Here is a 23738-nt window from a genome sequence, read left to right as displayed (position 1 = left end):
GTCATTACCATAGAAACTGATGTACTAAAACTATCAATAATATTCGGTATTATTTAATATATAAATGTATCATCAAAGGTTTCATTTAATAAACAACCAAAAAAAAATAAAATTTCTCTCATCATTGTTTGTCGTTTTACCACAACAGAATTTAAACGTATTATTGTTTAACGTAACGCCATCTAGTTGACATTATAGCAAACTAGTAAAGTGAAATATCAATTTCATAGATATTATTTGCAAAAAACAACCTTTTACCTATTTCTAGGCTTGTGGATTTTTTTAAGGGTCAATAAATAATGCAATCAAACAGTGATATAAAATTTATTAAACTTCTGTATAGCGCCCGCTGGTCGGACGCCGCTCTTGTATCAACGACGAATGCTGCAGGACGTTGACTTGGCGCGTTGGATCTTCTTTAACAGGATCTATAATGTATAAATAATATGAGCACAGATTATAACAGTAATTGTTATTAATGATAGCTTTTTAAACAGGCCATATGGCTTCCAAACTTATAAAAAGTCAACAGAGTAGTTCCAGAAGAATAGTGACAAATATTCTTATAATTAGAGCAAACAAATTTGTTGAACGCCCGTGTATAGATTTATTTATATTAACACTTCCATATGTTTTTAAACTAATGTTTTGTGTAATTTTTTTATCATATAATAATAAAAATACATTATTTTGTAAATTTTTTCATCACAAAAATTTTTTGATGGGAAATTAAAATCAATTTTCATAATAAAAGCAATTCTGAAAAATTTAAACATTCCCATTATACAGATAAAATTAAAATTCCTACACCAAAATCAGTATGATAAGAAAAAATAATATATTTTACATTGAACTATTGCTAATAAAAACCTAAGTTTTATTTTAATAATATTTTTAAATTATTATAATTTTTATTTGACATATTTAATTTATGTTGATTAATTAATTTTGTAATTAAATAGGGATAAATATAGGTATGTAATTTATGTAGCCATGAGAATTAGTATTGTATTGTACATATACAATTAATTTTATCTGCATTTATTAGCTATAAATGTATGCATTAGAATTTTAATTTAAGCTCAACATTGCCATTAAAAATAATGGTATACAGGTATACATAATATATATATATATCTATTATTTTACTTTTTGATGGATGAATATTCTATTCCTTAGAGCAATAAAAATCACTACGAGAATGCGTTTATTATCTATGGTATTTATTTTGGAGGTAGCAAAATTTTTATTCTCATAGCAAAACTTATCTCACCATATTGTCGTGATCAATCTTTCTCTGCTGCATCTTCCTGTGTACAGAGGCAGGGGCGACGGGCTTTCTCAACCCCTGGTCCCGAGGTGGAATGGATGACTTTTGTTTGTTTCTCGCACTTAATATTTTGTTCAGTAGAATGTGGTTATGCCTCTCTATTTCTCTTAATCTCTCATTTGTGAATGACATGTTGATTCGTCTGGTTGGAGGTACTGATATTGATCTGAAATTAAATTTTTAAAAAGTTAATAAAATAAAAATACTTGATATAAAATTTACTCATACAATAAATTGTTTTAATTGTATATCCTGAGTATGTATGTAAAAATCAATTATATGACAATTTAATAGGTATAATTTTAATGGGACTCCAAATTATGTTACCCATAATCAGTAGATCTACCGGAGACCGATGGCGGCTTATTGGATATAGAGGACTGACTTTTAGTTAGTTTTGCATTTGATTTATTCATTTCCATACTACTTGTATTATTACTTAAAACAGTCTTTTGGTTTGGCTCATTTTTCTCAATGTCACTGACGTCTTCCTCTTCAAACTCATCGGAATAGTGAACATCATCGTTAACATTGTCTAAATTTTCGTGTTCCGAATCACCATCTTCATATACACAAGTCTCGATACATATGTTAGGTGGTCTCTTAACAACATCTACTATACAGCCCATTTCAGAGAAGTTTTTAGACAATTCATTGACCTCGTTATTATTCTCCTCCTGATAAAACTGTTTGGATTTCAATTTGTTTGAATCTCCAGAAGAATATTCTGTGCCTAGATATCCACTGATATTTTCTACTTTAATATCATATGACATGGTGACAAGCGTGCAAATTGAACAATTTCTCAATTGTTAACTAAAAAAATAAAATAAAATATAGTATTTAAAAGTGCTCAACTATTGTAAAGAATTGTGAAAGCTTTGATAACTATAATCAAAGTCTCGTAGTCTATTTAATACGGGTAGGTAATATTAAACAATATAATATTGTACTTACAATAATATTAAAAAATTTCAATTTCTTGTTTTTATATATAGACACAAAGCATATATTATCAATAAACAAAATTCTAGCGCAATAGCCAAATCTCTAATAATAATACAAATGAATACTTCGAAACATAATAAACAATAATTGTTGTCAATTTAATTTTGTTTTTAGAATTTTCACAAAATTACACACACACAAGAAGCAACCAACCAGACCTTTTTATTATATATTTTTTTATTTAAAAAGGAGTTTGAATTATAAATTATTGATGGAAAATCAATAGAATTTAGAAGCATAACAACAAACAAATATCCCGCCAGTTACTAAGTTACGGATGTCTATAATGAATAATGATTTCATTCGTTCTTTGACAATAACAAAGTCCGTTTCGTTTCACGCAACTCCTCTGGTTTATTATTTATTTAGTATTGAAAATATGATGTTTTATAAAATAAAGAACAGGTGTTATATTATTTTATAAATATCGTCTATGATATCTAATAATTTCAGTTTTCACATTTACATACAATAGTTTGTTCCATATGACGTCTGACGTTAAAGTCATTCGCCAGTCATTCGTAGGGATTAGAGTAGAAGGAATAAAATTACTTTAAGAGTACTGAGAAAATTAATGGAGTAAAATAATGATTTTTCGCTAAAACACCCAGTGTATTACTAAACATTTGATAAAACATCAAAATGGTAACTATTATAAAAAACCAACTGCTTAAACACTTATCAAGGTATGTTTGTTCTGAATTTAGATTATAGTTGATATGTATTTGTGTTAGTTTAATTAATCTTTAGCTAATTAAATAAAAACAAACCATTTGAGAGTTTACGGAGGTTGTTTTAGTATTGTAATTATTTTGTACATAATTTTGTCCAACCAAGTTTAAGGCTGGAAATCATTTTTACAAATAATAATAGTAATCATAGTATATTTGTCATCATATTTAGCCCAAGGTACTTTGCTAGGTAAAAGTCAGCATTTTAAATTACCAAATAAGTAATAAAATTGTTGAACTATATATATATATTTATGCATTTTTACACATATAGTGGTCAACAAAAATTGCAGGTACACAAAAAACTTAAATCCCGAGCAAATATCCTTATCAGCATTACGAGGTTCTGGTGAACTCCAAGACCTGACTCTGGATGAGGATCTGTTAACTGATCTACTTGAGCTGCCAGGCTGGGTGCGCTTGACTTCCGCAAGATGCAATCGAGCCTCATTCAGGATTCAATGGACAAAACTAAAGACAGTTCCTATTGTACTGGTTAGTCATACATTTTATATTAATATCTGTTTCTGAGTGGAATCTTTAAACTTCAAAAACAAATGCTTTTGTCAACTTATATTAAATATTTATAGTGGCTTCCTTTGTTTTGGTACTTATTCTTTGACACAGCAATTTTATGATTTTGTATGTCTCTTGTATTAATATTTATATTATACCTATTTAAAAAATATAAATGCAGACATTACAATATAAGATAAGGTAAGTAAAAAATATTTAATAATAAATGTAGTTTCCTTTGTTAGTGATTTTCTAATTAAATTATATAATAAAAATAAAACTTTTCTCAAATATCATACAATAATTAGTAAAGAATGTAATCTCAAGTGTATTGTGATATGAAGGAAAACTTTGTACAAAAGAAAAATAACTACAGAAATATTATATAAGTAGTGAGATGTCTGCTCCGAAGTAAAACTAATTTGCCTGCTTTAGTAACTTCGTAAATAACTTTGAAAAATCACAATTCTTGTTTAGTGTAATGTAATTGATGTTTTGTTGTTGTGTAACCTTTTTTATCTCTGAACTTTTTGTTCGTTTTCAGTTTTTATGTATCTATGTTATTATATTAATTGCAAAGGTTAATTACAGTCATCAGGGAATAATATAGATATGTTTAAATTTATATATATATATATATATATATATATATATATATATATCCCTAGGTTTGATTCAAATTCATCACTATGGAATGACTGAAGTGATCCATAACCATGGTAAATAAATTTAACCATGAGAACTGAGATGGTTTTTCATATATTTGTGTACAATTGTAGCTTACAATTATATTTCTAGGGTTGCCATCAATGAATATCATAAATTTCATATAATTATGAATATGCTATGCTACATGCAATTGTGTACACATTAGAATTTCGAGTAAGTCTATAAATTAAAAAAAAACAACAAATCTCGTAATAATTCACTGCCGTAGCAACCCTTACGACAATCTTTGTATTCATCGACTTCAGTTTTAATGCCTTCGTTTTAAAGTTTAATTTTAAATGAGACGTAAATCGTTCCGCACTTTCAATCCTCCAAGGTCGATCTAATAATAATACTAACACGTTCTTATAAAGCCCTAAGAATATTATTGCGATGTTCCTTTGCACGATTTTAATATAATATATTTACACTTATTACTAAATGTTTGTGTGTAACACGAAATGTATTCGTTTCTTTTTACTACCTGTACCATAACTAAGAGCGCGCGTCGAACTAACAGACAGTTTCCAGTTCTTGTCACATAAATCTCTTTATAGAAACTCTGTGTTTGAGTTAAACTTAACGATGCGAACGCGTACTAAGGAAACAGATCTATTCATTGTAATTTTTTTTTGACTATGTAACGAAGTCTTATTTTTAATATATATATGGTATGATTTTCCCTCTAATTAATGTAAATGTTTTTCTAACTTTAGCTAATGTTCGTCCACTATAATAACAGACTTAGCATGAAAATTGATAATATATGATTAAAAAATTGCGATAATCAGTTGGTTAATGATATAGATTAGAAATACATAGTTACTATATTTAATACTTTATTTAAAATGCTCTTGAAACGAACTACGTAATACACAATATGTATGGAAAAATGCACACTTTAGATAAAGATATAATACAAATAAGGAAAATATATATGTATGTGCTTTTTTTACATCATTAAAATTAATTACATTTATCATTAGATTACATTATAAATATTAATTGTGTTGGAATCCTTATAATAAGTCTCTAAGTGTGTCTAGCACTAATCTAATCTAATCTAGATTCTAGAAGAATGTTTTGGAGTGACTCTACAACTAGTCTCTTCTTGTAGTAGAAAGTTTAGAAGTTGTTTTTTTTTGTTCTAGAATCTAGACGAAGTTCACATATCGCTGGAGGTATGCACGGAGCCTCGTGTCATGAAACCAGGGGCTGGTGGTGCTATGCCTATACCGGGGAAGTATAGCTATATACATAAGGTATATCTGTACCCTTTACTAAGTTACTAGCAATATAATGTTTTATAGCAAGATTTTTGATCGTCCATGTTTTAATTAGTATATACTCATTTGTTTACAAGTTGGAAGACGTTGTTATTTAATGTATTTTGCGTTATTTTTTTGTGTAATAAACACTATGTGCACAATGTGAGGTGGCCTATTAGCGCCTGTAATATAAACGGTCTCGCTGTTAGAGTGGGAGAGGAAATGAGTTTCCCATCTGGAAAACAACTGACTTTATTCATGTTTTTAATGATTTTGTGATTATGAACGCGAGATTAATGTGAATTTCAATGAGATTGCAAGTAGTAAATTTCTTAGATTATGAATTTTTCAAATCGTTCTAAGCCTATTCTTCTAAATATTATCGATACCTCGCCTTGAACGAATTTATGTGAGAAATGTTTGTAGAGGTCATTGATCCATAAAATTTTTTTTTTAGTTAAAATAATGTATATATTTATAATAACGTTATCTCTGTGTCGATCAAGTTATTTGCACGTTAACATAGACCATGATTGTACACCAGGTGATAGACGGTATATCAGTGGCTGTGAACCAAGTACAGATAAACTTCAAATGTGATGCCTTCACCAGTAGCGTTCAGGTTTGTTCATATAATGTACATATAGTTTATAGTATCGTGATAAGAGTGTGTTAAATTTTAAATGTATATTATGAATTCTATTCGTTCATTTATTACTCGATTACTTTGTTCGTTCATTCATTCATTCGTTTCTTCATAGTACTGAATGAACTTAAAAATTATGATGCTTAGGTTTTTTTAAACAAAACTCATTTATTTTATTTTTAGTTCGATTCTTAGCTTTTTTTAACAATTGTTTTTTTTTTGAAAGTATAATTTAAAGATTTCATAATATTGTTTTTCAGATCTCAAGAGTGACGGTCGAGTCTCGGACGCCGGAAGGCAAGAAAGGTGATCTAAGACTGACTAGAATCAAATGCCCTGACACGGGACAGTTACTTATATTTAAGGTAAGTTTATATATATTTCTAATAATTTAATAACATCCCATATTATAATTATAATATTATTATTATATTATCTCAAGATTTAATATATTTTATATAAAAACCGGAAAAAAAAATAAAATAAAAGGAGCATAACAAAAATTATCTCACACTTATATCGAATAACCACTACACAAATTTATATAAATCCAACCGCCATTTTGGATTCGGCCTAAACGATCACCCCCTACGTAGGAATTGGAGTGGCAGAGCGCCCGTATAGAGGCGAAGGCTCACGGCGCGGCCGCGGCCAGCCTGCCCCCGTTAAGGCTTCTCCTGGGGACTACTTACTGTAGGATTGTTATTAAGAAGAGACTATCAGGTACATAACACTTTAATAACGTTGTATATGGTTTGATATATCAGACATACCTTCTATATAGGGATAAATTTTGTTGTTATAGTATTTCTGTTCTCAATTTTTTAATGGTTTTATTAAAGATAATATATCAAATGAATCCTTAATCAGCTGTTATAAAGTGTGCAGCTATTATAATCTGTATTGTATTTTAATATATTATACATTAATATTTACGCAATTATAGTAAGAGTACCTTATCGTTGTCTGTATACTGAAGGTACGTGATAAAAATGTTATTGATGGATTTTATAACCTAATTGCACAAAATGTTGAATGTCTGCGCTGTAGTTTTAACCCCAAAAACAGCTGAAGCGATACGATTTCGATAGCGATTACTGGTAACTGATGAATATAAAAAAGTAGTTCATCTCTTCTTGCGTATACTACTCGAAGTTAGGGCATAATATTATGTATATGCCCAGACTGCGCGGTTCTTGGGTCCCGCCTGGTGCTGCGCCCTGAGCCGGTGGCGTGGGCTTTGACTGACGGACAGTTGAGGGCGGCACTCGCCTGTGGAGCGGCTCTCGCTGGACCTGTCAAAAGGGCCACCGAAATGGCCACTAGGACCAAAGCTGCTCATAAGGTGAGGATATCCTGAGCATATTAACGATAGTTTCTTCATATATTAAGTTTTGTGGATTTCTTAACTGGACGTCATCTATAATATGAAATGGTCCTAAAATGTTTTTTTTTGTATGAGAACCATTTCAAAAACCATACATATAAGAAATAAGGGTTAAAAACATTATGTTCTATAGTAAAAGTTGATGAACAGATTTTGATAATGTTTTTTCATTCATCCAGATAGAGGAGCCCCGAGAGCAAATCCAGACGCGTTCGTCGTCTAGCGAGCGTGACATTCTCGCACGAATGTTCGCTAAACACGACGTTCGGGAGACTTCTTATCACCTGCTCGCTCCCAGAATAGACCTGCACCTGTGTGATGACCCTGGATGTATGTAGAATGAAAAAAAAATACTAAAAACAACCTTGACAAAAAAAAATTAAAATATTTTCTACTGATTTGTTTAAAACAAATAAAACCTTCTAGCTCATTCCATTCAGAACCCATCCAATTTATAATTTTATTCCATTCAATCCATGTAGGATAAGGTCTCAAAATTTTCTTGGACCAAGTTAGCAAATTATAAGGATATATGTATTAAATTATAAAATTAAAATCATATAATTTTATGGTATTTAAGAATTTAATTTGTAGTAAACTCAATTATACAGCTCAAGTTCACTGTATATACTGTCAATGAACATATTATGATTTCAGTGGGTAGGTCTGAAATGCCACAACTAGCCAATGGAGGAGCTCTTCAAGTGACTCTGGTGAGCATGCAATGTGACCTGTTCCCGTACCATAAAGCATCAGCTGACAGAAGACATTGGAGAGGCTACAGGTTAGTAGGAGTTATCTGAGTATACCCTGACTGAAAGGCCATTTATGATGACTACGCACATCGAATTGTTTGAAAAGTGTTTACACTGGAAGAATTTGTATATTTTCTTAAATAGAAATCGAGATTTCATTTACTATTTTGGACTAATTGAGTTCCAAATTTATTGAGAATTTTTAAGAATTTAAAAGTTTTAACTGTTTTCCTAATTGAATTATTAATATCCATAGTTTAAGAGTAGTATTAAATATCTGTTTTCAGGGAGGCAGCAACACCTCACAGTCAGTGGCTCTCTCAAGCTTTATCTTCATTCTGTACCACTCTGCTGGAGACATTGGATCCTAGACCTATTATACAGACAAATAAGGTATATTTTGCTTTTACTCACAAGTATCGACATTAATTGTTAAATATTTCTGTCTGCATAGATTCTCAGATAGTTTAAAATAATGACCTTAATTGTGGTATTTTAAGGTTATATAACAAACTAGTTAAAATTTATAATAAGATGTAGGGATGAGAGAATACTTGTTATTTCAATTACTTGTTTCAGCCGAGTCAACATGAAACAAAACCAAGCCAGGAACCAGTGTCTAATAAAGAGAATCATCGTACTACCACCACTCCAACCACTACCACTACCACCACCACCACCACACAAGGTATTATTATATTAAAAAATTGTATGACATTTCAGTTTCATCACATTTTGTAGGATAAACTTCATCAAAATATGTAAAGGTACAACAAAACGGTCAAGTGCGAGTCGAACTCGATTTTTAATATTTATCCTCTGTGAAAATGTCTACGGTTCATGATATACAGCCTGGTCACAGACGAACAGCGGAGTCTTAGTAACAGGCTACCGTTATACTATTAAGTTAATATTTTTTTTCGTAATTCCATCATAAATAATATATGTATTGTTTCTGCCAGTGTCTCCAACGAGGACACGGATTCTACAACAGTTGGGCAGACTCATGACGACCTGTCTCGTGTTGAGGATAGAGGATTTCACTGTTTATAAGGTATGAATGGAAATATATACATGCATGTGTATTTCTACAACTTTAGTATTTAAATATGAACATATCTAATTGTGATTCTGTACTCATAGCAAGTTATGAAGTATATAAAGACCAAATTCAGGTTCCATAAAATGCTGTATTTTCAATATAAGCATATATTTGTAATAATTTAAAAGTTTTTTTTTAAGACACTATTATAAAATAATAATATTTAAATATTTTTTATAATTTTCATGCAAAATTTACTTTACACCTATTCTTTACATTTTTTTTTATCAAATAAATATGAAAAATACACCAACTCACATAAGCAAAACTGTAATTGTTGCTACTATTGTAAGTAACAAACACTTTCATATCATATCTTCATCAGGGATCCAGTCAGGGCTCATCATTAGCTTTAGGAGTGGGGTTATTGAGTTTATATTATTAAAAACTCAATAGTGTTTTTTAACTTCTATTTGTACTGAGGGTAATAAATCTGATGTCAATACCAAACAAAATGGTGTACTATGACCTTGAATCTGACTTGCATCGTCTTCCCCCAGGTTTCTACAGGGTCCAAGTCTCGTGAAGCCCCCAGACCTTTGGTGAGCGCTGAGAAGGCGACTCTGCCAGGTGACGCTGGTCTCCTTCACGCTGAACTGACATTTTTCTACTATCCCGGGGATATCTGCTTCCCTGGTAATGTATTACTAATGTATAACGCTTTTCTTCTAAACCCTTAATATTCAGTTAGAAATTGCGAGTATAACTGAATAATTTTACATTTATAATACTATAATAAATTTCTTTGACAGTAACTAAAGCCACATATGTTAAGAAAATACACCGATTTTTTTTTTAATCAATCATATACAATATCTGTATTAATAATTGTAGTATAATCCATAGCATTTGTTATTTGCTAAGGAAGTTTACATAATTTATCACTTCTCGTTGTACCATCAGTGCCAGCCCCGAAGCTCTACGTGCAGCTGAGTCCGGTTCGTGTATCGGTGGACGTGACGAGTCTGTTGTGGTTGACAGCCTTCCTTCCTCATGTGGGTGCGGCCGTCGTGCACACCGACGACGATTCATCCTCGTATATGGACGTGCGGGCGGAGGCGATTATGCCCAAGGTGGGGACGTGACTGTGTGATGTACGTCGTATAACTAACTGTAAGACTGTCGTGAAAAGATATGTATGTAATCGACAGTATTATTCGAGTACTTATTTGTTGTTTCCTTTATATATATATTATATTTGTTTGATTTTATTTTTGTATTACTTATGCGCGATCACTATCAGCAGAATTTAGGAATAGGTCCCGCATTATGACGCTTTTTTAACAAATATTCATGTTATTTGTGATATAGAATTACACTAAAGTTGCTGTATGGTAAAAATAATAAAATGTATATTTCAGATAGTTTTGGAGGCTGGTCCCGAGCACGTGTCGCAGCAGAGAGATCGGCCCAAGGAACTGCAGATATGTACCGCCAGGGCTACCATCACTAACATAAGGGAGTCACCCAGAGCTAGTGAGTGATTTAAAATTTAAATAATACTATCATTATCTCATCTTTATTGAACATTAATTTTAAATGAAATAAGGGAAATAACAAGAAATATATAAGAGGGGTGAAACGATACGCGACCTATCCATCCCGTGGCGACATCTACAAGGCAGCATTAGAAACAGAACGTTTTGTTTAGATGAATGGTCATTACAAACAGACCCAATAACATTATGTAATCATATATTTGGAAATAAAAACAAAGACAACAGCATATCCATGTTATAGATATGTTTATCTATGACATTTTTCTTTTGGTAGATTTTTTTCATAACAGGTTTCAAGGAAAAGGCTTTATATAAGATTTATTAAAATATTCCAAGGGCGAAATATTAAGTCCATATAAAGTTCTCATATTACAGATACAGCGGGGACCCGGGCTGATCTGGCGTGCATTATAGCGTCGATCCGCGAGCGAGCGCCCCCGAGAGGAAAGTTCCCAACGTCTACCCAAGACATGGACCCGGTTCACGAGAACTTCGTGCTACACGCGGAACGTTAGTACTATGATAATGATCATTGATACTACTAATTCCGATCTCCATAGGGACTTCCAACTTCCTACGATAGCTGCACATTTCAAGACGAACTCAGAGATTTTTCGAGACCGCGACGGGACATCCCAACCCGTTAATAGTCAAAGCGTGTGACTATTCCCCATTACCCAACTCCTCGCTAGGCAAGAGGCGTCCCGAAGACGTTCTCCTAAACCCTGACGATAAGTCATGTAATTCAATCTCCGATGTCATCCTAGACTACAACGATGTGCTAAGCCAAGGTCCGGCCTCTTAGAGGCACCCTTAGGGTAGGTCCCATCGGACCACCCACCCCTGTCGGTGACGCTGTAAAAGCCGATAGGGCTAACAGGTACAGACAATTCGAAACAAAAATAAATTGGAACTAATGAAATATAACCGCGGTGAAATGTGCGCTAGTTAAATAATAAAAATTACTGATACTTAAAATTTTCGCGTTTACTCATCTTAATAAAATTAAGATTTCCGGCCTTACGCATTTTTTTCTCTTTTAAAAAAATAAAACCTGCTTTTTTTTGACCTAGGTTATAAAACGCTTACTAATATCCGAAAACCTTAGTTTTGTTTAAACAAAATTTAAAGTGAAGGTTTTGTAACATGTATGTATGTGTTGATGAAACTTCAACATTATAGTCTAGATTATAGGATGTAATTTATCACTTCACTGATCATTCCGTGGAGTCTATGCGGGAGCGTGCTGCCACCTGTGTTTAGTATGAAGAAACGCGATTCAAACGATAGATGTCGCTGTCCGAATTGACATATTCAATGCCTTTTTTCTTTGTAAGCCAGTTTTCCTGCGGTAGTTCTAACCTATGTCTAGTTAACAAATCTCCAGCAATGTGAGGACATCAGCGCTCTAAATTTGTTTAAGATATTCTTGGCTTAAAACTACTCGATAAAGGCCAATGTAATCATTATTGTTTTTTTTTTAATTTACTTTTTTTTCACAGACTTGGACGATATCGACCGTGGTACAGCCATAAGCCCTGAGCTGTTGTGGCGTGAGAACAGATCTATTTGGTGTGCGAGAGTGGAACCTCTGTGGGCGGATTTCTGTGGCGCCAGAGCCACCAATTATAAACCCTCGCCGTTGTTGGACGCTACGCCGCTTACTGCGTGGGTACGTATGTATTAATTGGCGCTATAGCTTTTCTATTGGTAAGTGAATTGGCAAAGAATATTCTGGAGGGGAAGTTTTTCTTCCAAATAATAACTTGTCCTTTTATTGGTTTTTGACAAAATGAGTTCTATACTTTGTAGTTTTTCATGTCTGCTATGTATTTTCTGTAGATTTACCAGGAGGATGGCTTTTCTCGTATCTGGGTGATAGCTCGTACATCTGGCCTCAGTGGCCTCCAGCTGCATCACTACCAGCTGCTGTTCTTAATGCGTCAGCTGGAACGGATCAGCGAGCTGACCACCTGGATGGCGCACCAGGCCAGCCGCCTGGAAGATGACCAGGGGTTAGTGACTTGCTATAAAATAAAACAACTATAATGTTAGCACTGCCGTTCGACTATGATTCTCGCCGGATTAATAAATGACATGAATTTGTCCAGGTCTGTTTGTCTTAGAGAAATTATATAAGTCGGTATTTTTGGCTGCCAAAAACTTATAATTATTGACTATTTAAGGTATCATTGATTTATTTAAGATTCTAAGCAATGCAATATAAATTATCCTTTTCAGAACTATGGTGGTGGGTCTAGTAGTGCCGGCGGTGGAGTTGACGCTTGTTCTTCCCACTAACTGCCCTGGACAAGAGTCTTCTAGGGATCTGGATAGTGTTCCTCTAGACTCCTCCAGTCTTAATGATATGAAACTAGGTGAATATACATTTAATTAAAAAGCGTATTAATAATAACCTCCTACAGCCAGACGCTATATCTTCAATATCATTGCAGGTTCAGAAGCGACGATGGCTGCATCTATATGTATGTTAAAAAATATGAACCATATTTTTGCACCTCATTTCCAGATCGTATTATAAATGTGACGGAAATTTTGTTTGTTCTCATAGTCTTTTGTAAATAACAATAACAGGGTTATGTCAGAGTGGAATACCACAGATAATATTTTCAAGGTTTAGCTTTTTACTATTAACTAAGAATGAAATATAAATTAATACAAATAAGTATTATTATATTTTTAAGAATGACCTTTAAAATTTGTAATAATAATTCCAGGTTCCGAGGCTACAATGGCTCCATCTATGTTGGATCGTGATAGCGGTGTTTTGGCGACGCAGGCGTCTGTGGAGGTGTTCTGTAGTCAGCCCCTACCCGCTGAAGAGATTCCTCCATCCAGCCCCGGGTTGAGTTTTGGAGGTATGAAAAATACAGAAATAAAGGTAGTGTACATAAATATATTGCCTACTTTATATTTTCTCCACAAATGAATTTTTTCATATCCTTACTACGTTATGTTATGTTACTTGGTAATCAACAAACGTAAGATTTTATATCTCCTAAATGGTCACATTAAGAACCCTCTCAACAAACAACTAACTTTGTAAAGACAATATTAAAACAGCACGACTTCTTCGTAAATCACTTGTTTATTTGCAATTTCCACAGAAAATTAATAATAACATTCAAACATGCTGTTTAAATAATCTCATCTCCCCACCTCTCCCCTCCACAATACATCACACCACTCCACACCTCGCCCGTCGCCAACCCCTCCATTAGTCAGTACAGCTCCTCATTATTTTTATTACACTACATTATTTTTATTATACGTATCATATTACTCAAGCTTTAAATATGCTATATGTAGACCTTGTTTTACGATATGACACTATCATGAATTATTTATGGAAGCCACATCGAAGTTTGACCATATCTTATGTTCGAACTCCGTCATAATCCTTCACTCTCTGTCTGCCAGGGTTCACGTCCATGCGTCGCGGCCTGACGTCCCTGGTCAGCTCCATAGACAGCGCCCTGACCCGTGACGACGGCCGCAGCGACGCCGCGTCCACCGCCAGCTCCGACAGCGACCGGTACGTGGTGGTGGGACTCGCGGCGGAGTCGCCGGACGACGCGGACGTAGCATTCAGGTCAGTCAGAGACGTCGTGACGTATCACGTCACATTAATTTTTGAATTAATAGGAGTGATGAATTAATAATCGTCTTATGAATAATGTGTTGTGGATATAATGGTTCCAGGGAGTTCGAACACGGTCGTTTGTCCAGCGGCGTGGAGGTGGCTGCCGAGGTGATGGAACGATCCTCATCACCGAGCGACCACTCCATCACCAGCTCCTGTAAACGACGAGACGTTGTAAGATGTCTTCATCGCTCACATATTATATATCATTAGAGCTTGTTTCTACACTAATACTATTAATATATCTTAATTATGTGCTATATATAAATAACTCGTAAGATTTTAAGACAAAATCAGTCAACAGAAGACAGGATCAGTCACCAGATATTCATTTTAGGTTACATTTACCTGAAGATTATTAATTCCCTTTTCTTTACAAGAAGACTCCCAAATATCCTGTATATCATCAGATATCTACATGCACGATTCGTCTGAACGGCATCCACGTGGTGCAGCAGAGTAACGCCGGCACCACCAGCATGAGATTAGCGGCCGATGATGTAAAACTGGACGAGTGCCCCGCCATACCCTGGGACGAGTTCCAGGTACGAGCATGAACACAATACTATCACCTATCATACGTCCCCTTCGCATAACACGCGTCACCCCTACCACCGGTCACTATACTCGAATCCCGTAGCATGTTTTATTCAATAATGTTCTATGGTAGGGGCCATGCATGACGTCACCCGTCCTTATATCTAAACTACAAATGCTGCATCCCTCTCTAACTATGTCGTCTATGTGTATTTTTTTTCTCTCTCTATGGCAACTCCCGCCCGCTCGGCTATCGCGCGACAGATCCGACTCAAGGTATTCACTGATAAAGATAGTACACAGTAGTGTAACGTTTGTTGAAACTATTAGATGTAGAGGTGTGTCGTAGCCAAGGGGGTTTGTCTGTGTGTATGGATGACGGACGGTTACTGCGCTCTCCGTATTATATACATATATATCTATAATTATTAATTAAAAACTTTATGTAAAACAATATATATTTTTTTTAATGAGAACGCAATAACCTAGGCTTAAATTTTATTTGAAACTATAAAATAAGCATGTATGTATATGAAGACAACGTCTGCCAATGATAAGTTTTGTTTCATACGAAAAATGTTGCCTGCTATAATAATTATAATCATTGCTCAGTAAAAAAATTTAATAAAAACTGCATGTTTTAATATCATCTCATCTAATTTTTTTTATTATTTTAAGATTTCTGAACGCTAATGTAAAAATATATATACACATGTAATATAATGTTAACGTTTTCGGTATTAGCTTGTAATTTTGAGCTTAATCTGTAAATAATTGCTTCCGTTTTAATTATTAATAAATTTGGTAAATATGTAAAGCTTAAGTAGTTAGTTTTTATGTAATGAGACACAAACAAACCTTCCGAATATCAATAACAGTAGTTCAATAAATACTTATATAATTTACATGGACATTGTTAGTAAAAATAAAAACAAAAGCAGCATGTGCATGAAAAAACACTATACACTAATATACACAATTACAAATATGTAGAATGGTTTGTACAGCCGTGTATAGACCGTGTACATCTATGTATACAGAATAAGTTCTCTATGAGGGCGCGCGCTTGGTCGGACCTGGACGAGGGGGAGAAGACTGGTGACGCACCCAAGGTTACACTTAGGCTGCTCAGGACTGAGCTGCCGCGGACTGAAGAGGAGAAGGTGGGCTACAGTACTATCAGATGCGATGATCTATATATTTATAATTAAAAACAAATAAAAAAATATAATTATCACATTAAAATAATGGCTTTCCTCCTTAATTCCAAGAGCAGAGAGCGCTACAAAAAGACAAACGAAAATAAAATCCTCTTTTTCTTATACAAGAATTCTAATACAAAACGTCATTACTACACCGGAAATATTGTATTATATATTATATTATACTCCACCAGAGAACGCCCGGAGCGCTAGCTAGGGCGTCAGAGTTGCTGGAGGGTCAAATACGCTGTCTGAACCTCTCTCTCGGTATGAGCACGGCACTCGCCCTCTCAGAGTTCATAGAGGACGAGGTCATCGCGCCTCCGATGCCTCTAGAGGTGAGTATGTCATGTTTAAATCACATCACCTGGTTTATATATGATGCAAATGTCTATAATCTATATCAACATGCTATTCGCATAACTAATACTAGCAGAATTGGAACCGGCAACCTCCGCTATTTGATATTAGAAATTGGCTCATGTCAATGACCTTTTCATCCTATGTTTTTTATTCGAATTTCTATAATATGTTATTATCTTTATTAACTTCATGTAATTTGCAGGTTCTAATAGAGAATTTAAAACTGCATCTCATAGAGGACAGGCCGACCCGATCCATTTCATCGCCGCCTCCTCAGCCTTTAGACCTCAACCTGTCCACTATCAAACTGAGCCGGGATTCCTCGGGGGTCGTGCACCTGGGACCGCCCACCATCGATGAACCGTCCCCGGAGACGACGTCCCCACAACAGTCCATCGCGGATGAAGTACAAAGACTGAACGAAGAGAACGAGGAGCTCAAGAAACGTTTGGCGACACTCAACAGAATAGCAGAAGACAATAGGGAATTGAGAGCGTGAGTTGAATGCATACAAATATATTACTTATATCAAAAAACACGACCAAGGACTACAATCCTTTTCAAATAAAAACCAGTCCCACAAACCACATACGGAGATTTTAGTGTTTGACTGATATAAGGATGTGACTCCTATAATGATACATTAAAACTGACGGTAGTTAGATAATGTTGCATATCTTTGTGCTTGGGGTCAAGAAGTGAAGCTTCGTAATGTTGGAATGAAAACAGGAGGCAGTAGAAATTGATTTTTAAAGAATTTCTTGAAGACAAAATTTATTAACATTATTTATAGGACACAGTTGATGGCCCGCGTGCTTTCGAGCGCCACGCATTCCCTCTCGCTCTGTATCTTTTCTATCCCCACCCCCAGGAGCGTAAACGTTTAACGCAACGTTGTTGGAGGTCGCATGAGAAGTTTGGCTTTAATAAATATATCTGTTGTCACTATTAAATCTCCCAGTAAGCTGGAGGAGGCGTCGGTTCTTCGTCAATGCGCTCACGCAGCCCAACAGGAAGCAGAGCGACTCCTGGCTGACAAACACGACCTGTTGCAGACAGTCAGTGTACTTAAGGTATGACTTAATCATGCAAATTATATATGTTTATTTATTAGAATACCTTTGCCTTTTGTTAGGTTTCTTTAATCATCAATGCCCGGGATCCACGCTCTAATTGTAGACGCTCGAGCAGAGTTAAAATGAAATATTGAAACTAATCCAGTTTTCTTTTCGTGGAAGACCATGACATATGTGGCTTCCATCCATAACCCGAAGTCATGGGACTAACAAATTTCTCAAATTTCTGTGTGCTATCTGAAGCCATATAAAGGATGAAGACGAACAGCCTCGAAATTTGAGCCGATTTTGGGTTCTCGGTCATAACATGTAGCGGGATACGAAGACAATTACTCCGCTGGCCTTCCGCAGTCAGTGGAGGGCCCAATTGACGAGGTAGCCTCTCACAAAATGCTGTCTTGTCGCCTGGAAATTAGCTTAAGTTGCTTAATCGTGCGTGTTGGCGATCTGATGAGGAAAACCTGTAAAAAATGGTCTTTGGGAGGTCCGGGTGTGTGCAGCCTCCATCCAGCCCCTCGACTGACATGGTTTGAGCTATGTTGTGTTTTTGGGTTATAATTTCAAGTCGTTTTTCAACTTTCATCCTTCATTTTAATCTACTCACGCTGCTAACAATATGTAAAAAAAAAAAAAACAGGAAAAAGAACAAGTTTTCACAGCTGTTGCAATTCCACTCGTTCGTAGTGCACCTCATTAATATCAGGACTCTTTTCAGTAATCTCTTGACAGTCCACCACATTCTAGGGTCTAATAAACATAACTCGCTTTTTTGACACAGACGCAGATTCTGTACCCTTCAGACGCGGCGTACTTTTCATGTCCAGGTATACTCTTAATATAATTTTATCAGTGGAATGTGTGTAAATCAGCAATGGCGTCTTTGTAACCTGGAAGACTTAATTTTTTTCTCTTAACCCCTGAAAGCTAGTGGACTAGAGTGTGGACAAAATAATGTGACCAGGAGACGACATGTGGCCAGGCAGAGTTCTTCGGGGGTGTGTTTTATCTGTAACTCTATATTTACTACATTAACGGTCTCCCATAAGCCACAAGCGGTTTTTCATTCTGGTTACAAAAAACAAATGACAGCGCAGTTGTACACTCGTATTAATCCAGCCCTGAGACCAGAGTTAAAGTTGGAGGCTAGGGTGGGGCATGGTAATTTATATCTTCAGGCAGTCTCCGAATGCGGAGATGCCAATAACTTGATCACAATTGCCTGATTTCAGTTCACCTTGACTTCAGCTTTTCAGAATGTATCCATGACACACTCCGACCGCTGGCGTTTATTAGTTATCTCAATAACCTTATCACCTTGAGGATCCTTTGTATCATCAACCTTAACTTTGTGTTGTTCTTTGAGTCCAAATCTAATACAGCTGCAAAAAATAACATCTCAGTGTTCTTGCAAAGCAAGGCACCACTTCAAGCCCTAACAGCTACTTGTACAGGCAAGGACAGGTCGGGTTGCTTGTGACAAACTGCTACCTCATTTGAGAGGCAGTGAAAACTGTGACTACTTTGAGAGATACCGGGAGAGATAATTTTTGACTACGATTTCATTGTAATTAGTGAAGTCAGCGTTGAGTTCACACGTAAAGTGACCAAATTGTTAACGAGATAGTACATTAGTGACTCATTTCTACCTATCAATACCTGCATTAACAGTCAAAGACTGTCCGGTCGGTATTTTAAAACAAACACGTTAATCTATTTTTATATTCAAGCGTTATGTTAGGGGTTATTAATTAATTAAAAATTCAAACATACTCACCTTATAGGCATATATATATGCTATTATTCTGTACTAAATAAATAATACTACAAAATGATTATCTCTTTCAGGAGCAATTATCAGGATCATTTCGTAGCAAGAGGTAGCGCTCCCGCAGCGGGCACGGCTGTCTCGATTGCACTGCCTGCTGCCCTGACCACCGACTGTAGACCTCTGACACCACCACAGATATTACAGGACGGGGACCCAGTTATATTGGAAATTATGATGCCAGTGTTAACGCCCGGTGTTGATTGCATTGGACTTTATATACCAAATACCGTAGATCCAGTTGAACAGTGAAAGTGTTAATGAATAATCAATTTTGTATTTATATGGGACATTTTGTACGCGTTATAACCAAAATGATCATATTTTAATCACTGTTTAGCGATTTGCGGTATGTTTCTTTCCAAAAAATATTTGTAGACCAATGGCTCATTTACTGTCCATGAGGTCACGGACCAACTTATAATGGTCTCTTAAATATACTAATATATGGGAGCATATTATACGGGACTAACAATTTAGGACTTTCTTCCATAACGGATTTGTAAGATGTAATGAAGAATCTTTTAAAGCGATGTGTTAGCCCGAGTGTTTGGGTGTGTGCAATATGATTATACATCATTACCTGCGTCGGAGGCTACAGAAATAACAGATGGACATATTGAATTAGATTTTGAAAACTTAATTGTCGAAGACAAAAGTAAAAAATACTTCAGGACGACTTGTGGAACTAATGAGATGAATTTGTACTAATCCCAGGGCTTAAAAATATACTTTAAATTCAATAAATGTGCGAACACAGTCTGCTCGTGCAAACATTTAGATTCGGCCAGAATATTGTGTGAGATCGCGTGTTAAAAGATATTTTGTACTCGTCTGTGCTGTTTGATGTAATTAAAGGGTTTCGGGTTTTATATATATCGTGACGTGTTTTGAATTGTGCTTCCCTGATATATTATTATAGATTATTTGTACATAATATCACTTGTAACAATATATAAGCCAGTCCATGGTATTATGTAACATGAAATTTTTAGTCACATCATAATGTTGGTACTTAAAATGCATTTATTTTGTGATCCATAGATAAATATTTTATTTTAAAAATCTTTATTGTTTAGCTAATAAATGAATTATAGATACAATAAGTTTAATAACAGGTAAATTACTATTAAACAGAATTGTTCCTTTTATAACGAATTGAATTGAAATCGCAATAACAAATGTCTATAGATAGTAAGCTTTTGCAGTTTATTTATTAAAAAAATATATTTTTAATAACTAACTAGCAAAATATGTAAATAATGTTGCCATATCAAACGCTCGAATCTTCCAAAAAACATTCATTAAAAATATAAAATGTGATATTTATTTTATATGCAGTTGGTATTTTGTTAAAACGCCTCAGTCGCCTTCAACTATTTTAAAAGGATTAATTGAATCGATTGTAAAACGAATATTTCAAAGTAATTTCTTTTTATCAGTGATTAAAAACTAGTTCTTAAAAAATACATTAGTTTAAAAAATTTTAGGATTACATTTTAATTTAATTTAATTTTTTACTTATTTTTTATATAGGAATTCAATCGATTTGTTACAAAACTGTTGGAGCCATAGAAAGTTACCGAAAACAAGCATCAATATATATTTGTCTAGTTTTATAATTCTAAAATTAATTGTAACACAACTTTGGTAATTTTTGTGTGAGATTTCTGTTCAATGTATTTTAAATCAATGGGTTTCCTTCGAGATATGACTGATGTTCACTGCCCATTCGATTTGTATATTATATCAGAGCAATACTAGGTTCGGCATTCGATGTTTGATATCATAGATAATAAAGTAGGAGAATCTAAGGTGCCTGTTTCATTACGTCAGTGTTATGTAACCTTATTATATATAATCTTAAATCTTTGTGTAGTGTGAGTCATATATAATCTTTTTCTTATATATAACTGTGCATTCTAGAATTTTTTTAAATGTAATCATATATGATAATTATGTTACATATAAATTATAATCTGTGCTTGTAAAATGCAGTTTATTGCTAATTATATATACAATGCATATTATACATATATATGAATTTCGAATAACATTCATTGGTATGTACATTAAATTTAACTTATTCATACTTTAAAAAACTGAACGCAATTGTCATCTTCCTATTGGACAGGCTAACATATTTTTATATAACATAGGAAATTGCTTGGTATTTTTACAATCGTGTGTTTTATTTTTGCATTCTGGTAGATTTTTAAATTCAATGAAAAAGGCTATATTTAATATGTTATTACAATATCTTAATAAATGGTTGTTGCAATCTTTTAAGTTAATTAAGGAATTGTTAAAATTAAATTTAATATTCTATAACAGTGATTTTATTTATAATTCGTGTTTTTCTGTATGATTTCCAAATTAAAATAAAGGTAAAAAAGGTTGGAATGTGGAAATTTAGTGTTGCTGTTATGAAAAGAGTGAGGTGAAATAAGGTATTTTATTTATATAAAACATTTAGTGTGCAAATTTTCAAGGTAAAAAATACAATCGATAAGAATCATCGCCAAAGTATTAAAAACAAAGCATCTTTTTAAATGGACTTGAAAAATAAAATCGAATCTATATTCATAGTATATTAATTTTAATAAATAAAAAATATTTTTAAATAACTCTCGTGACATAATTGAGGACTAACGCTGGCAACATTAGTTGGTGAGTCAAGAAATAACGTGACTGGGATCAGTGGCAACATTTTTAGTTATGGCCACCAGTTGTTGGAATGGAGCTCAGTGATAGTTGACGGATTTTTTGCGTTGAAATTTAAAGTTTCTTGTAACTCGTATCTTGTGTGAAATAAAGAAATTTTGTCGGTATTCGTACAGTGTGTCGAAAGTGACAAATCCTGCTGTGAATTAAGTCAAAGAATGTTTGTGTTGCCCTTAAAGTAATAGGATCAAGTCAGTGATCATATTCTATTGGATTACGGTTCACAGTTTATTCAGCTTATAAAATATACAGGTTAGTGTTAATTTTAAAGCTTTGATAGATTTGTACTTGGTTAAAAAATGATGCCACGAATGCGAATTGCGTGATGTATCTTGACTGCGACCGGGAGATAACGGGTGATTATAGTAGATTGCGTAGATTCAGATAAGATTTAGTTCCTACTGCAACATTCTAAGTATTCTAAAAATAAGAAAATTCTGATAATAAATACAAACCAACCATATTACCGAAATTTATCGCTCGTTGAGAGTAAACATGGTTTATGCTCTATTTCCCTCGGAAAGTTAAATTTATATTGAGACATTTCAAAAGTGAGCGGCGTTACAGCATTAGTCATTTCTTGTTATTAATAAGATATAAAAACATGATAATTTAATGGCAGGTATGGGTTCAAAAATTATTATCAAAAGGTGCTTACAATACCGATTTTTATATTGTTTGTGGAGGAATTCATCTCATTTAATGGCAGTTTAATCAGTTGGTTGTGTCGTTTTTCTAAAAGATGCAATATTATTAGTACCAGACAAACTCTTAAAATATATGAGATTTCTCATATACTTATGTTTGCTTTAATACTCATTAAAGGCATATAATTTTCACATTTTGAAATATTATTAATGTTAGTAGTTAACATGATATAAAGTAATACAGATTTTAACACTTGAAGATGAAATTTAGACATCTTCATAAAGTTGGATTAGTCTAATCAATAAGTAGTAGAGTAACTTGAATTAAAAACCTTGGTATTTTTATACAGTGACATACAAGTATGGCTTCCTAGTTCAAGGTTGTGATGTTTATATGGAATAAAGTGCTAATTATAAATATATATTGTTATATACGTCTGAATAATTCATTGTCAGATTTGAATCTAATCTCGCAGACACCAAAATAACTATTTAATACAAAAAAAAGGGTTTAAGTTTTTAATATATAAAAAAAAATATATATAATATAATTGTTAAAATAAAGACTAAATATTAAAGTATTGGCAATAATATTTGTACTTTTACTCTTAAGCTAGGTCTTAATATGATACACTTAAATACACTTTGGCTGTTAACGTCGATCAGATTCGATCAGATTGTTTTATAATTTAATAACTATGTAATACCTTTTTACTTGTATATTTTAACACCTGCATGAAGTTACACAGT

At 33.8% G+C, this 23738-nt stretch overlaps 3 protein-coding genes across 7 annotated transcripts in view; 2 read left to right on the top strand and 1 right to left on the bottom strand.

Moving 5' to 3' along the window:
* Window positions 1-308: 308 nt before the first annotated feature.
* Window positions 309-2621, bottom strand: LOC116774478 (cilia- and flagella-associated protein 97-like). 2 transcript variants are annotated; one of them, XM_032667219.2, is made up of 4 exons: window positions 2497-2621; window positions 1658-2146; window positions 1274-1496; window positions 309-428 (listed from the first exon to the last, which is right to left on the bottom strand). In XM_032667219.2, exons 2-4 carry the CDS (start codon window positions 2104-2106, stop codon window positions 372-374), a joined length of 729 nt encoding a protein of 242 aa, XP_032523110.1. In that variant the 5' UTR covers window positions 2107-2146; window positions 2497-2621; the 3' UTR covers window positions 309-371. The 2 variants fall into 2 exon arrangements, with proteins under 2 accessions (XP_032523110.1, XP_032523109.1); XM_032667218.2 differs by lacking the exon at window positions 2497-2621 and adding an exon at window positions 2288-2446.
* Window positions 2622-2833: 212 nt separating this feature from the next.
* Window positions 2834-22593, top strand: LOC116774279 (bridge-like lipid transfer protein family member 3B). 2 transcript variants are annotated; one of them, XM_032666952.2, is made up of 29 exons: window positions 2834-3024; window positions 3363-3564; window positions 5445-5555; window positions 6106-6183; window positions 6468-6572; window positions 6804-6930; window positions 7392-7552; window positions 7774-7924; window positions 8252-8378; window positions 8637-8742; window positions 8929-9037; window positions 9312-9403; window positions 9952-10087; window positions 10355-10524; window positions 10813-10927; window positions 11326-11460; window positions 12453-12622; window positions 12793-12965; window positions 13192-13328; window positions 13407-13436; window positions 13689-13829; window positions 14392-14563; window positions 14674-14788; window positions 15025-15159; window positions 16192-16314; window positions 16548-16691; window positions 16919-17211; window positions 17678-17789; window positions 19638-22593. In XM_032666952.2, the coding sequence occupies exons 1-29, from the start codon at window positions 2981-2983 to the stop codon at window positions 19671-19673; spliced, it is 3750 nt and encodes a 1249-aa protein (XP_032522843.1). In that variant the 5' UTR covers window positions 2834-2980; the 3' UTR covers window positions 19674-22593. The 2 variants fall into 2 exon arrangements, with proteins under 2 accessions (XP_032522843.1, XP_032522845.1); XM_032666954.2 differs by lacking the exon at window positions 13407-13436.
* Window positions 22343-23738, top strand: part of LOC116774268 (protein kinase C and casein kinase substrate in neurons protein 1) — a 46676-nt gene continuing 45280 nt past the window's right edge. For 2 of the 3 annotated variants that reach the window (XM_032666939.2, XM_032666937.2), the window contains exon 1: window positions 22343-22593. The gene's annotated coding sequence lies outside the window, so the exon portion shown is untranslated. The remainder of the gene's footprint in view (window positions 22594-23738) is intronic. The other variant, XM_032666938.2, reaches the window with a different exon arrangement.

Source organism: Danaus plexippus, chromosome 26 (genome assembly GCF_018135715.1).
Source record: "Danaus plexippus chromosome 26, MEX_DaPlex, whole genome shotgun sequence".
Classification (NCBI taxonomy): Eukaryota; Metazoa; Arthropoda; class Insecta; order Lepidoptera; family Nymphalidae; genus Danaus; species Danaus plexippus.
This window is presented reverse-complemented; position numbering and strand designations above follow the sequence as displayed.

Excerpts from the sequence above, each read along its gene's own strand:
- LOC116774478 (XM_032667219.2), bottom strand. The coding sequence starts at position 2,106 with ATGTCATATGATATTAAAGTAGAAAATATCAGTGGATATCTAGGCACA. Across the intron at positions 1,497-1,657 it reads GGTAGATCTACTGATTATGG|ATCAATATCAGTACCTCCAA; the intron begins GTAACATAATTT and ends ATTTAATTTCAG. Across the intron at positions 429-1,273 it reads AGATTGATCACGACAATATG|ATCCTGTTAAAGAAGATCCA; the intron begins GTGAGATAAGTT and ends TATACATTATAG.
- LOC116774279 (XM_032666952.2), top strand. The coding sequence starts at position 2,981 with ATGGTAACTATTATAAAAAACCAACTGCTTAAACACTTATCAAG. Across the intron at positions 7,553-7,773 it reads GGACCAAAGCTGCTCATAAG|ATAGAGGAGCCCCGAGAGCA; the intron begins GTGAGGATATCC and ends TCATTCATCCAG. Across the intron at positions 15,160-16,191 it reads TACCCTGGGACGAGTTCCAG|AATAAGTTCTCTATGAGGGC; the intron begins GTACGAGCATGA and ends CTATGTATACAG.